This window comes from Podarcis pityusensis, assembly GCF_964106645.2.
Source record: "Podarcis pityusensis genome assembly, chromosome: 9".
Classification (NCBI taxonomy): Eukaryota; Metazoa; Chordata; class Lepidosauria; order Squamata; family Lacertidae; genus Podarcis; species Podarcis pityusensis.
The window spans coordinates 2,587,518-2,600,442 of NC_138034.1; the positions used below are offsets into that span (position 1 = coordinate 2,587,518).

General features: G+C 46.9%; 1 protein-coding gene across 8 annotated transcripts in view; it reads left to right on the forward strand.

Moving 5' to 3' along the window:
- The first annotated feature begins 721 nt into the window (after nucleotides 1-721).
- Nucleotides 722-12,925, forward strand: part of ABLIM2 (actin binding LIM protein family member 2) — a 65,429-nt gene continuing 53,225 nt past the window's right edge. For all 8 annotated transcript variants that reach the window (XR_013990660.1, XR_013990661.1, XR_013990662.1 and 5 more), the window contains exons 1-3: nucleotides 722-871; nucleotides 7,095-7,238; nucleotides 12,173-12,356. Coding sequence is in view for 2 of the 8 variants with exons in the window: in XM_081021552.1 (XP_080877678.1) it covers nucleotides 856-871; nucleotides 7,095-7,238; nucleotides 12,173-12,356 (344 nt within the window). In the remaining 6 variants the exon portion in view is untranslated. The remainder of the gene's footprint in view (nucleotides 872-7,094; nucleotides 7,239-12,172; nucleotides 12,357-12,925) is intronic.

Genomic DNA, 12,925 nt, shown 5'->3' on the forward strand with positions numbered 1-12,925 from the left:
GGGAGGCGTGAGGAGGTCAGGGAAACAAGTAAATGAAAGACAAGGCATGGAAAGATTGATTTGTTTTTAAGTGTTTTTTATTTTTTCTGTATTTTGTATTTTTTCTTTTTTTCTTATTTCTGTAACCTTTTTTGAAACTTTAATAAATATCACTTATTTTTTTTAAAAAAAGAACGGACCTCTGGAACGAATTAAGTTCTTAACCCGAGGCACCACTGTAGTTGAGATTCCTGCCTTGGAGGGGGTTTGGCTAGATGATCCTGGGGGTCCCTTTCACCTCTACAATGTGGGAGTGAAGAAGGCTTCGCGCCCCAAAGCAAACGTCCAGGAAAGAGCGCCCGGCCCAAGGAAACTGTTCCGCGCTCCGACACACGAGGAAGGAACGGGCGGCGGGCGGGCGCCCCAAATGCAGCAGCTTCAGCAATTCTTCGGCTGTCACGTTCTTCTCCGCGCGGCCAGAAGTGGGCGCCGGATCGACGACTGCCGCTTTCCCGGCGACATGTCGCAGCAGCCCCGGGCGCTTGGCTCCTCCGGCCCCGGCGGGCTGTAGGCGCTCCGGAGGGCGGCGGCGGCGGCGGCGGCGTCAAAGCGGGGGCGGCCGAGAGCGGCGCGCCCGTCCCGGAGCCTCCGCCCCGCACGCCCCGCCTTCCGCGCCCCAGCGCCGGGCCTGCCCAGCCGCGGGGAGGCGGAGGCGCAGGAGGACGCAGGAGGCCGGCGCCTCGCCGCCGCCGCCGCCGCCGCAGGAGAGCCTCGGCCGGAGCCTGGCCAGCCGCGCCACAGGTGCCTGCCTGCCGGGGATGCCCGCGTCGCCAGCGCGGCGGCTACGGCAGCAACCCCGCGGGGAAGAGGCGCGCCATGAGCACCGGCACAGGTAGGCGCAGGGCTCTGGAAGGAGGACGGGTTGCCTCGGCCGCCCGAGTCACGTCAGAATGCGGCGGCGGCTCCTCGGCAGGCGGGCAGCCGGGCTGGAGGGGCGGCGGGGGCGCTTGGGGAGCGAGGCGGCGGAGCATCCTCCGCGGCGCCGGGCATGGGCGAGGCGGGGCGGCGGGCAGGGCGCTCCGGGGCTGCAGGCTGGGCGCGCCCGCTTGGCGCCTTCGCTGGGCTCCGCGGCTCTCCGCCCGGCCCCCCCCCCCCCGCAGCCCCGGCGAGGCTCCCCGGCTTCAGGGCGGGGCCGCCGCGGCGGCTTTGCTGCAGAGCGAGCCGCTGGTGTGGCGCGGGGAAGGCGGAGGATGCGCCTGCTCTGCCCTGCCGCTCGGCTCTCAACATTTGCTGCATTTGCCTGGCTGCTTCGGGGCGCCTCGGGGAGGAAAAGCGGATTCTCGATTTTCGTGGCAATGAGGGTGTCTGCTCGCGGGCGTGAGCGGCGGAAGGCAGTGCTGGCGAAGATGATCGAGGCTGCTACCTGGAGCCGCCCCAAAAAGGAGTACAGTGGTACCTCGGGTTAAGTACTTAATTCGTTCCGGCGGTCCGTTCTTAACCTGAAGCACCACTTTAGCTAATGGGGCCTCCTGCTATCACTGCGCCGCTGGAGCACGATTTCTGTTCTCATCCTGAAGCAAAGTTCTTAACCCGAGGTACTATTTATGGGTTAGCGGAGTCTGTAACCTGAAGCGTCTGTAACCCGAGGTACCACTGTAATTGCACTCTTAACTGCTTCCACCCTGGTCCATTTCTCTGGAATTGAGGTCATGTGTTCACTCAAATTCTTACAAATGACATTGCTGATAAAACATGGCATTTTGTGTCCTCCCATTTTTGGGGATTTCCCCGCTCCTGACTTTTGAGTCCAATTTTTAAAAATACTGATAAAATATTTACATGTCACACGTCTGACTGGGTTGCCCCAAACAGACTTCCAACAAATTATAAGACCAGAGTAAAACATAAAACATTAAAAACTTCGCTATACAGGGCTGCTTTCAGATGTCTTTGGAAAGTCATATAAAGGTAAAGGTAAAGGCACCCCTGACCATTAGGTCCAGTCGTGACCGACTCTGGGGTTGCGGCACTCATCTCGCTTAATTGGCCGAGGGAGCCGGCGTTTGTCCGCAGACAACTTCCGGGTCATGTAGCCAGCATGACTAAGCTGCTTCTGGCGAACCAGAGCAGCGCACGGAAACACCGTTTACCTTCTCGCTGGTGCGGTACCTATTTATCTACTTGCACTTTGACGTTCTTTCGAACTGCTAGGTTGGCAGGAGCAGGGACCGAGCAACGGGAGCAAACCCTGACCTTCTGATTGGCAAGCCCTAGGCTCTGTGGTTTAACCCACAGTGCCACCTGCATCCCTGTCATATACAGTACAGTAATTGTTGATCTCCTTGATGGGAGGGTGTCCACAGGGTGGGCGCCACCACCGAGAAGGCCCTCAGCCTGGTTCCTTTTGACCTCATTTCTTGCAGTGAGGGAACTGCCAGAAGGCCCTTAGAGATGGAGCTCAGTATCAGGGCTAAACAATGGGGGTGGAGATGCTCCTTCAGGTATACAGTACAGGGCCAAGGCCATTTAGGGCTTTAAAGGTCAGCCTTGTGTACAATGGCACAGTGTGGATTGACAGCACCTGGGCCGGGGCAAGTTTTGTGCACAGCCAGGGCGAGGGCACATGCCGGTGGGGTGCGCAAATGGTGAACAGAACCCTCTCCCAACCGGCTCCTTGCCCGCTGCCTCCACCCACCTCCAACCCACCTGCCGCCACATCTCAGCTGCCAGGGCTGCATGGTTGTCATGGGGGTGCCTGATTGCGCCCCCTCGAAAATGTGCGCTTAGGGCCGTGGGTCCCCCTTGCCTCCCCCACGCTACGCCTCTGCTTGTGTGAACTTGCCGTTGCTTTACCTGGCAGAGAAGTGAAGCATGCGGCAAAATCCCACCTTTCTGAATGGTTTTGCCTGTCTTTCCTGGTTGTATTGTTGTGATTTCCTGATCTGCACCCATGGCGCCATTTCAAAAAGCTTTAAATTATGCAGATCAGATATTTGGGAGAAGAAGCAGTATAGTCTGCAGCCTTTCTCAACCTGTGGGTCCCCAGATGTTGTTGAATTACAACTCCCATCACCCTTAGCTAGCAAGGCCAGAGCTCAGGGATGATGGAAGTTGTAGTCCAACAACATCTGGGGACCCACAGGTTGAGAACCGCTGGTAGCAGGTAGAGTGTTGGACTAGGACCAGGGAGACGTCGGCTCAGATCCTTGTCACCGAGTTTACTGGATAACTTCTGGCCAGTTTCTGGTTCTCAGTCTAAACAGCTTGTGAGAGAGCTGCTCCGAGATCCTTAGAGGAAAGGCGGGACAACAATCTGATAGAGGGCTAAATTCAACTCTTAGCTTCCTCCTAGCTTCCATGACTTATCCGCTTGTATCTTGCTCCCGTAGCATCGTTCCTCCTTGCTGTTTCTTAAGTTTATTTAATTTTATGCTTTGTTTTTATGTTAAAGTGCATGTCTGCTAATAAAAAACAAATAAAACAAAAATAATAAGTGAGTATTCACATGTGTTGGCCTACTAGTGTGCCTTTCACTCTTCATTTGCAGTGGGAATGGGCATGGAGAAGCGTAGTGGGGAAAGTAGTGTTTATGTTGCATGCCATGTGTGGAACATTCACTTCTTTCTTGCTGATTGCAGAAGATTCAGCATCACTGAAAGACCCTCATGTGCCAAGAGCAGTACTGACTACTTAAAATTAGGTGCTGCTAGCAGTGATAGCACCAACACAGTTCAGTACGTTCATGGTTTATTTAACAAATGCCGCATTTCACTGCTTGTTCACTTCTAAGGAAACACACTTAAGATCCAGCTGGCAGACTTTAGGTGCTGGTTTTGAACTGGAATGCCACAATTATCTATATCTGGTTTATAATATAGCACTAAAATAAGGGCGGTAAAATAAGAGAAAGTAGAAATTTACACATCAAGGGGTGTATTTGCGTCTCCCAATGCAAGCAGCCACATTTGACATCTGCATTAGCAGGAACAGAAGTTATGTTTATCTAGGAGTTTCCTATTGGCCAAGAGCATAACTTTGCATCACTGACCAAGTGTTTGTGGATGAATGAATTCTCTCAAATAGAGAACAGCCTGTATTTTTGAAATTGGAAACCTTGAATAAAATGTGGAACTATTTTCTAGGTCATTTATATGCTCGTCTCCTATCTTTTACCGTTTGGCTCTCAAGAGTTTGCTATTTGTGTTATACAATACTTGGATTTGAAATCCATTTATAAATAGTAAATACTGGAAATGATGGAGCCAAAATTTGGGCGTTAGATGTAATCCTGCATAGCTTTCATGCCGCGCGAGGCATTGGGGCTTGCTCAGCTGGAGGGGGGGAGCTGTTTAAAGAAGCCAAAGGTGCCACAAGCTGTATCGGCCTGGTGATGTAGCTTGCTGCTCTCTCTGTGATATGAGGGGCAGAGCAGGATGGTGGCTTCACACAGCAGTATATTGGAGGTGAAACTGCTGCTGCTGTCCCTCTGCTTCCAGCAGCCCGATACTGAAAGTGGAGCTGGTAGCAGAGGGAAGCCGCCGGGTGAAGCCGCCATCTTGGTCTGCCCCTCATAGCAGTCCTGGGTGGTGTATCAATACATCCCCCAGGCCTAATCTCAACCAACAAAAAGAGAACCAGAAGGTCAAAGGGAGTAATTTGCACTTCAAGGGCAAAAACATATTTTTCTCAACCACTTAATAGATATTTCTGGGAAAAATGGATAGAGTGTATGAGTTCAGATCTAAAGTGATTGGGTCCAGGTTGCTCAAAGAGATCTTGATGTCTAGTTGTTGATCCTCTACTTCAGTGATTTATTGCTGTGGTCCGTGGTAAAGTGGCTTGCAAGCTTCATTCAGGTGAAAAATACAATTAAAAACCATACAGCATCTAGCAGAGCACATTGCAATTGTTCCAGCAGGCAGAAAAATGCCCTCCATAGCATCTGAAATGTGATTTGTTGCAATGAGAGTGAGGATCCTCTACGTTGCAGCACTTTGTGGAATTCCCTTCGCAAGAGGGCTTGCTTAGTTCAGCCAAAGTGTTCACTTCTCTTGGAGACAGGGGTGATGCCACTCCATTTATTTTTCATTCTGCCTGTTTCATTTTCTCACTGCTTGGAATGTTCAGGAGTGTTTTGTTACCTTGAGTTTTGATGTGAAAAAAGTTTTCAAAAAGCATGCAATCATTGTCCACAGAGTTAAGGCACTGCAAATTGTTCACTGGACCAAACTGCAGTGATTCCAGGGGTCTTCCAGGGCACCAAGATGCAGGACACAGCCCACGTGTGAAGAACACTCTGGATGATATTCTTTGCCCTTGTAGCTAGCATGGGTTGATCCAAAATTCTTATCCCATGGTTATATCAAATGATTGATTTACTGCGCAACCACATTTAGATTTGCTCTCCTTCAAGCATAAACCAGAAGGGAAGTTTCACCCAGGGGTGTGTGATCACCCTCCAGCATATCCCCAGAGTTCAGCCACACTGGTCCCTGGTCAGCCAACCAGACACAAAAGGAGCCAGTCTCCTTAGGCAGATGGGGAGACCCACTCACGACATCTTTCCCCTTGACACACTGCACATGCTGTCATTGGTGGAAAGAGCTAGGAATACTTGCAAACAAAGTACTGTCCGTCAACACCAGGGGTCAGCAAACTTTTTCAGCAGGGGGCCGGTCCACTTGTGGGGGCTGGACCATATTTTGAAAAAAGAAAATGATGCGAGAGCACCACGAGCCCCGGTGGCTGCTTACCTGTGTCTTGCAAGCAGCAGGGGCTGGCGGCGGTGGCAGTGAGATGATGAGCGGCGCGCGAAAGGTCTCCGGAGAGGGGCTGCTTAAAATGGTGCCCGCTCGAGTGCTGCTGCTGCTGCTGGCACCAACAAAGCCCAGCCCCCTTCCTCCTCTAGGCAGGGCGAGGAGAAGCCAGGAGGAGGGAGGGAGGAGGTGCTGCCGCTGCCGTGTAAGGGAGAGGGAAAGAACCCACACACTGGTGATCCACATGGCGATTCCTGGACCGTCCGTGGGCTGGATCCAGAAGGCAATTGGACCTGATCCGGCCCATGGGCCTTAGTTTGCCTACCCATGATCGACACCATAAGCATCCTTTTGGCTGTGCAACACAATAGGAAGGCATGATAAGCGACACAATGCAGCTCTGTTTCAGTGGCGGCATCAGAATTTTTTTTTGGGGTGGGGTGCAGAAGTGCCAAAGCATATTTCTAGGTGGGGGTGTTGTGTGCCACATATTAAGATCTCTGAAAGGAAAATAACTATGTGTTAATGACAGGAGTCCAGCAAATGAGGGGGTAAGTGGGGAGCAAGCTCCTTTTGGGGGGGGAGCACTTGCCTCCCCTGGCACCATCCATGCTCGGTTTGTGTTCATAAAGGTGGTGAAATCAACCAAGTACATAATCACTTCTAAATGAATAATATGGGACAGACTTAAATTAAGGTCAGAATTAATATCATTTAATTAATATCATTTAATAATGAAAAATAGTTTAGGAAATTGTCTGAATGTGGCCTGCAGTTCTGATAATCCTATTTTAGAAAAGAATAAAGGTCAGGGTAAAGTCTTTCCTTCTCACTTTCAAAATAAACTTCCTTAAATAAAACAAGGTATCTATCATTACAAACAGCTAGAAAAAAATCAAGAACCACTTTCCATAATACTTCCACTGATCATAACTACACATATTAATAAGTTAATTAAAACAAAATTTAAAAATAGAATAAACATGAGATCATTTGATCTGTTGCTTCACACAAATGTCTAATAAATAGCAATTCATTGTACTCATCAAATGGATCTGTACTCTGATGAGTGTTGATCCCATATAAATGCAGACAATACTGGTATGTTGTTGGGATCTGATTTTGCTATATAAGCACTGAAGTCGCACCAAATGGTGTAAAATTGATCTTTTTTTATTTGCTTCCTAAATACTCGCACTTGAAGTCATTAATTTCTCTGGTATTGTACTTGATTGTATGTGCTGATATTTAATCTAGGATCATGTTTGCATTCCGCAGTTACGTCACACCACTTTCACATTGGGGCGTGCTCGTTAAAGTTTGCATTGTCCTAACGGGCATACCCTTTCTTTCTTGCAGCTTCTCAACCACAGGCTGTGCACAGCCACTTGGAAAAGCCTTCTGGTGCTGCAATCCTCTGCAATAATTGTGGAAATCCATGCAAAGGAGAGGTGCTAAGAGTACAAAAGAAGTATTTCCATATTAAATGTTTTGTTTGCAAAGGTAGGAATTTACTTTTCATATTGTCTGCTGTGTATGGGCATGGAAACTTAAAGAGGTGTAAAAATCATTGAGATAGGCAGAGAAATGCACATGCAGTTCTCTTCTGGTATGCTGTAATCCTAGAATAACTTTGCCTGTCTAAAAAGGCACTTTCAGATATTAGGCAAAACGCAGTGCTTTTTCTGTGATGAGAGACATCAGTATGCAATACCAGCACCTCTTTTTGTTGTTGTCCATGGCAGCCATTTTGTGCTGGCACCCATGGCACTTTTATCAAGATTAGAGAACTGGCACTTCATTTTGTTTTATTTACAACGATGACAACAAACTGCACACTGGACAAATGCATACACCAGAGCAAACAAAACAAGATAAAAAGAAGTGGAGCAGATTGAGAAGATCTGTGATGAAGGTCTACCACTTTTGTAAAAAAATCTAATTAACATCTCAAGCTTTGAAGAGTAGGAAAGTGGTCCTCTAAGATAAATGTTTAACCTTTTCCTTACTTGTGCTTCCCCCTGTCTAACCTCCCTGCCCCTGCAGAGTGGTACTTCTGCCTGATTGCCTGCTGGGTCACAACTTAATGGTTCCAGCTATGGAATCTTTGCAGTCAAGGCCTTGATTCACTCACAGCCCCAGCTTGGCCTTGATACATGGTCCAGCTTATTTGTTGTAGCAAACAGCCATTTTCCTGTGCAGTTCCACGGCTGGTGTCCCTCCCAGACGGAGGTTTTCAGCTCCTGAATATCGCCACGTAGGGCCTCCTCTCATCATTGGCACCATTCCCTTACAACCCTTTTATCCAGTAGCCAGCAGCAGTAGGCACTGGTCATAGCACCACATCTTCCAGGTTGGAATGATATTACTACTGGCCCCTGCGCCCAACTTGGTAAGAGTGGGAGTTGGCCTTCCGTATACAGAAGGACAAATCACAGTTGGCACATGGTAATAACAGCAGGGTTGGGCAACTTAGAACACTCCAGATATTGCTGGAGTTTCAACTCCTGTCTGCTCCGGCCAGCTTGGCCAATGGTCAGGATTGATGGGAGTTGTAGTCCAACAGTATGTGGAGGGTCACAGGCTTCTGTCTGAACTTCTAATAAGTTAGTCTCCATGGAATTTGTATGCCAGCTCAATTTGTATTTTCATGTGGAATGGGAAAGATGCTAATTTTAAGTAGTTTGTTTTTAAAAATGTCTATGGTACTTAGTAATATTTTAAAATCCATATTGTTGCTCTGTTAGGTGTAATGTTCTGTTGAGACTGTGGCAGCTGAGGAGAGGGGAAGAATTTAATTCATGCCAACAGTTGCCATAAAGATACGCCCCCCATTTTACAGTGGTGCCCATATTTCTTGCCAGTGGTGAACACCCCTGCTTCTGTTGCCAACAACCAGCACAAAAATCTCCCTTATTGGTGCTGTCGTACCAAAACTCCAAGTGAGGGAAAGAGGCCATTCTCCTCTCCTCCATTGAAACGAGGGAGGGGGCAGCTTTTCTCCTGTAAGATGGGGCAAGGATGGCCAGACACTGTTATGCACTTGCATGCTCTTGTCTTTCATCCTCCTCCATGTGACATGGGTGCCAAGTCACATGGATTTGCACAGTTCTCTCACTCCTGCTGCCTGCAAAACAAAGGCGCCATTGGAGAGACCACTAGTGAATACTCTCTTCATTTCCAGGAAATGGGCATCTTCACGTAAACGGAAGATGAAGGTGAATGAGGGCTGGCAGGAATTTATCCACTCAATGCTTGTTGTTATTCTCTCTCCCCACCCTGGCATTCCTAAGCTCCCCATGGCCCAATTGGGGGTAGAACCCCCCCCACCAAAGTTGGAGTGCAGTAACAAGCTTTGGAAGCAGCAGTATTTTCCTTGTTGGTTGGGTTGCTTGGGGTTTGCTTGTCTAGTTCAGGTGGCTGCAAAACTTGAGCAGTTCAGAGCTGCTGGTGATCTGCTGAGTGAAGGTGGACATTATTTTCTCTCTCTCACCTGTTCATGAATTAGGAAAGAGGGATGGTGTGAACTTTCTGCAGCATTGCTCTATGAGAAATCAGGCTTCGAGCATTAAGCAATATTTCATTTTATTTCATTCAAGATATTTAGCATGGAATCACTGTACACCATTCCCTCATGTTTCATGGAGATAGACATTGTAATCCTTCTGCATTTTCCCAGTGCTGCTTCTTTCTTCCCACAGAAAGCCCAACATTTGGGGTTTTCCCCCTTCTTTTCGAAGGACTGAAGAATAGAGTCACTCCACAGGTTAGGAGTAGACCATTAGGTCTACCCTTCCATCTTTTGTTTTGATAATGGGCAGGTGAACCTATCGCAGATCTCCCCACATTTGCAGCAAGCAACATTTTATAACATTTTATATGAGTTGTTTAGATGATCATAGTCATGAGAAGTACTAAATGGGGGAAAACACTAATGTAAACAATTATTTGCCCTGATCATGATTTTGAAATCATTCCTTTCTACAGAGCACATACAGAGTGCTTTCATCACTGCCAAGTAATTGCAAGAGATGGTAGCTCTGCATTCCCTCCCTTCTTCTCTAACACTGCAATCCTATGCATGTTTATTCAGAAGAACATCCTATTGTTTGCAATCAGACTCACATTTTCCATAGGTCAGCAGCTGTTCTTGAGTATTTTGTGGTAGTATTGGACTTCACTGCTGCTACGCTAATATGGTTAGCTACCAAAACCAGGTGCAGTTTGTTCATCGGCAGGGTGACTTCAAACTTTTGCAGACTTTTTTGCTTTGTTTTTCTCAGCTTCAAATTAGTTGATGTGTTCCTTCTCATACAATACACATTGATTATTTCAGGAGCTAGCAGGGCACTAAAGTTTTCATATTCCTTATGCTTCTAGACAACTATTAGTCAACTCATGGCAAACAGGAGAATGTTGATGTGCAGCCTGATGACAATCTGCAATCAATTCTTATTATTGACTTTTATAGTAGGTTATTATAATAAATAGTAATTGAGAGGAAGAAGTAAATGGTGATTAACAGAGATTGCAGGGCAGGCACTTTGGTGTCTCAGGGATTTGGTTTGGCATTTCGCTCACAGCAATCATAGCTTTGAATGGTACATCATGCTTACTGTTGTACACACTGAATCCAGGCTGAGCAGGCCTTATCTTAGAGCAAAATAGATACTCTGTCATCTCTTCAATGACAGGGATATGATAGAGTGAATTTCCTAGATTTCACTCATCTCTTCATGTGCCTGAATGAATTTGCCTTGCCTGAATCCCCCAAATGAATATTTTTCCATTAGTTTTGATATTCTTTATTGCTGGTATGTGCCAGGGTCTTTTTTTTTTTAAAAGGACACCTCCAACCCCCTAAAACAGTCACTGGGTGGGTATGGAAAGAATGAAAAAAGAAAGCAATCTCAAAGGCCTCTGTAACTGGATAGTTAGAGCCACTGTGGTTGCTAGCTCATTGCTTCTGGGAGAATGGAAGCAGTATCTCACACTGGGCGAACCCAAATGTCAGCCTTGGGCCTCAATGTACACATGGCACAGGAGACCTGTGATCTTCTTCAATGCAGTTTTCTTCTTCAATGCAGCAGCGTTTGGCTGCTAATCTGATAATAGAGATGTTTAGCCCTTTTCTCTTGTGCTGTTTCCCCAGTCTAAATTGCTGTATCCTCTGCTGAAGGTCCCATTAGTCTTGCCTGGTTTGGGGAAATGTTGGGTACAGTATTCCCCCACAATGAGAATGCTTATATGTAAAAAGCACACGTACTACTTGTGTGAACACTGTAATGGAGCTGTCAGAAATGCAAGCAAGATCCCCTTCTTGCAGGGAAAGGAGCTGTGATCTTGTGTGAGCTCACAGCTCTCAGGCTATACTGCTCACATGAGTAGACCACATGCATGTGCAGACAAGTTGGCTGACAGCGTTATTATCAGAACCAACTGAGAAAATTCTAAGACTGGAAACAAACTATTCCATAGTTAACGGAAAGAAAGAAGAAGGAATATGCTAAGCCATGTGTGAGTTAATAACAGGAGTTGGTATATACCAGATCAACTCCGCTTGCTAGTCTATAAATAAATTTGCTAAAAGCTACTGTGTGTAATCTGAGAGAGCCTGCATAAGAACATAGCGTAAAGTAAGGGTGTTTCAGATTACACAAGGAGGAGGTGCCATTTGCGGGACACCAGCCAGAGGATGAGTTATTCAGTGATTTATAATATGCTCTTTGTTTAAAACCAGTCTCAGAGTGAGCTACTGCATAAAAATATATAATGCATTCAAAAAAATATTTAAAAAATCCAAACCACAGCAGCAGTAAATCGGATTATATTACAGTGCTGTGGGAGCAATAAAACATCTCCTCCACTCAACTTATCAAATGGCTCAGTAAATAAATAGGCATTTACACCCATCTTGGTTGGCGCCAGCCAAATCTGTGATGCGAGGGCATTCCACAATTGGAGTGCCACCACAGCAAACACCCCCTTGTGAGATGAAGCAAAGATGAAACATTTTCCTGGCAGTTTACCTGCCTGAAAAGGCACAGAAGGAAAAGTCCTTTAAAAAAATTCCAGCAACATGCCATGTGCTAAAATCCATAGCAGGGATTCAGTTCTTTATCATCTGTTTGAGTATATTGAGTCTTCAGTATATCCAAAACAGATAACCAGTATATGCCCTGTCATAGTTTATATTTCATTTATCACTATGTGCCAGAGTTTCTTTATTTTGGGACAAGTCCAGAAAATACGTTATAAAATCAGCATTATTCATTCTACAATGAGTTACGCTGTACCTGTAAAAGGTATAAAGACCTTTAGGCATCTCGTGAGGACAAAAAAGCCACGTACAGCTTAAAATAACTCAATAAGTGATGCTCTGCCTTCTTAGGGATGGAGTTTCTTTTGTCATATATTGTGTCCTGTTTTGCCCACAGCATGCGGATGTGACTTGGCTCAAGGAGGATTTTTTGTAAGACAAGGAGACTATATCTGTACTTTGGACTATCAGCGCCTCTATGGGACACGGTGCTTCAGCTGTGATCAGTTTATTGAGGGAGAAGTGGTTTCAGCACTGGGGAAAACCTACCATCCAAATTGTTTTGTGTGTGTAGCTTGCAGGTGAGTTTACTTCTCTGAAGCTTTAACGTCTACCTTTATTTTTAAAAAATGAGATGGTGAGAATTGACCTAGTTCAATTCCCGGAATGCTTCTGTTCACCAGATTTCCTCTCCTGGCAGTTATTGGACTTTTTACTCCAGGAACTGTTCCAGGTTCCAGGTGCCCTTGGCCCCACTAAGAACCTGCCATTCTCCAGTGGGTCCTAGGATCTCTGGAGGCTTCCTTGACACTGCAGGCCTTGCGGAGTGTGCTTGAAAGTCCTACACTGGCTCCTGGTACGTTTCCAAGCACAATTCAAAGTGTTTGTGCTGACCTTTAAAGCCCTAAACGGCCTCGGTCCAGTATATCTGAAGGAGTGTCTCCACCTCCATCATTTTGCCCGGACAATGAGGTCCAGCGCCGAGGGCCCTCTGGTGGTTCTCTCACTGCGAGAAGCCAAGTTACAGGGAACCAGTCAGAGGGCCTTCTCGGTGGTGGTGCCCGCCCTGTGGAACACCCTCCTATCAGATGTCAAGGAAATAAGCAATTATCTGACTTTTAGAAGACATCTGACAGCAGCCCTGTTTAGG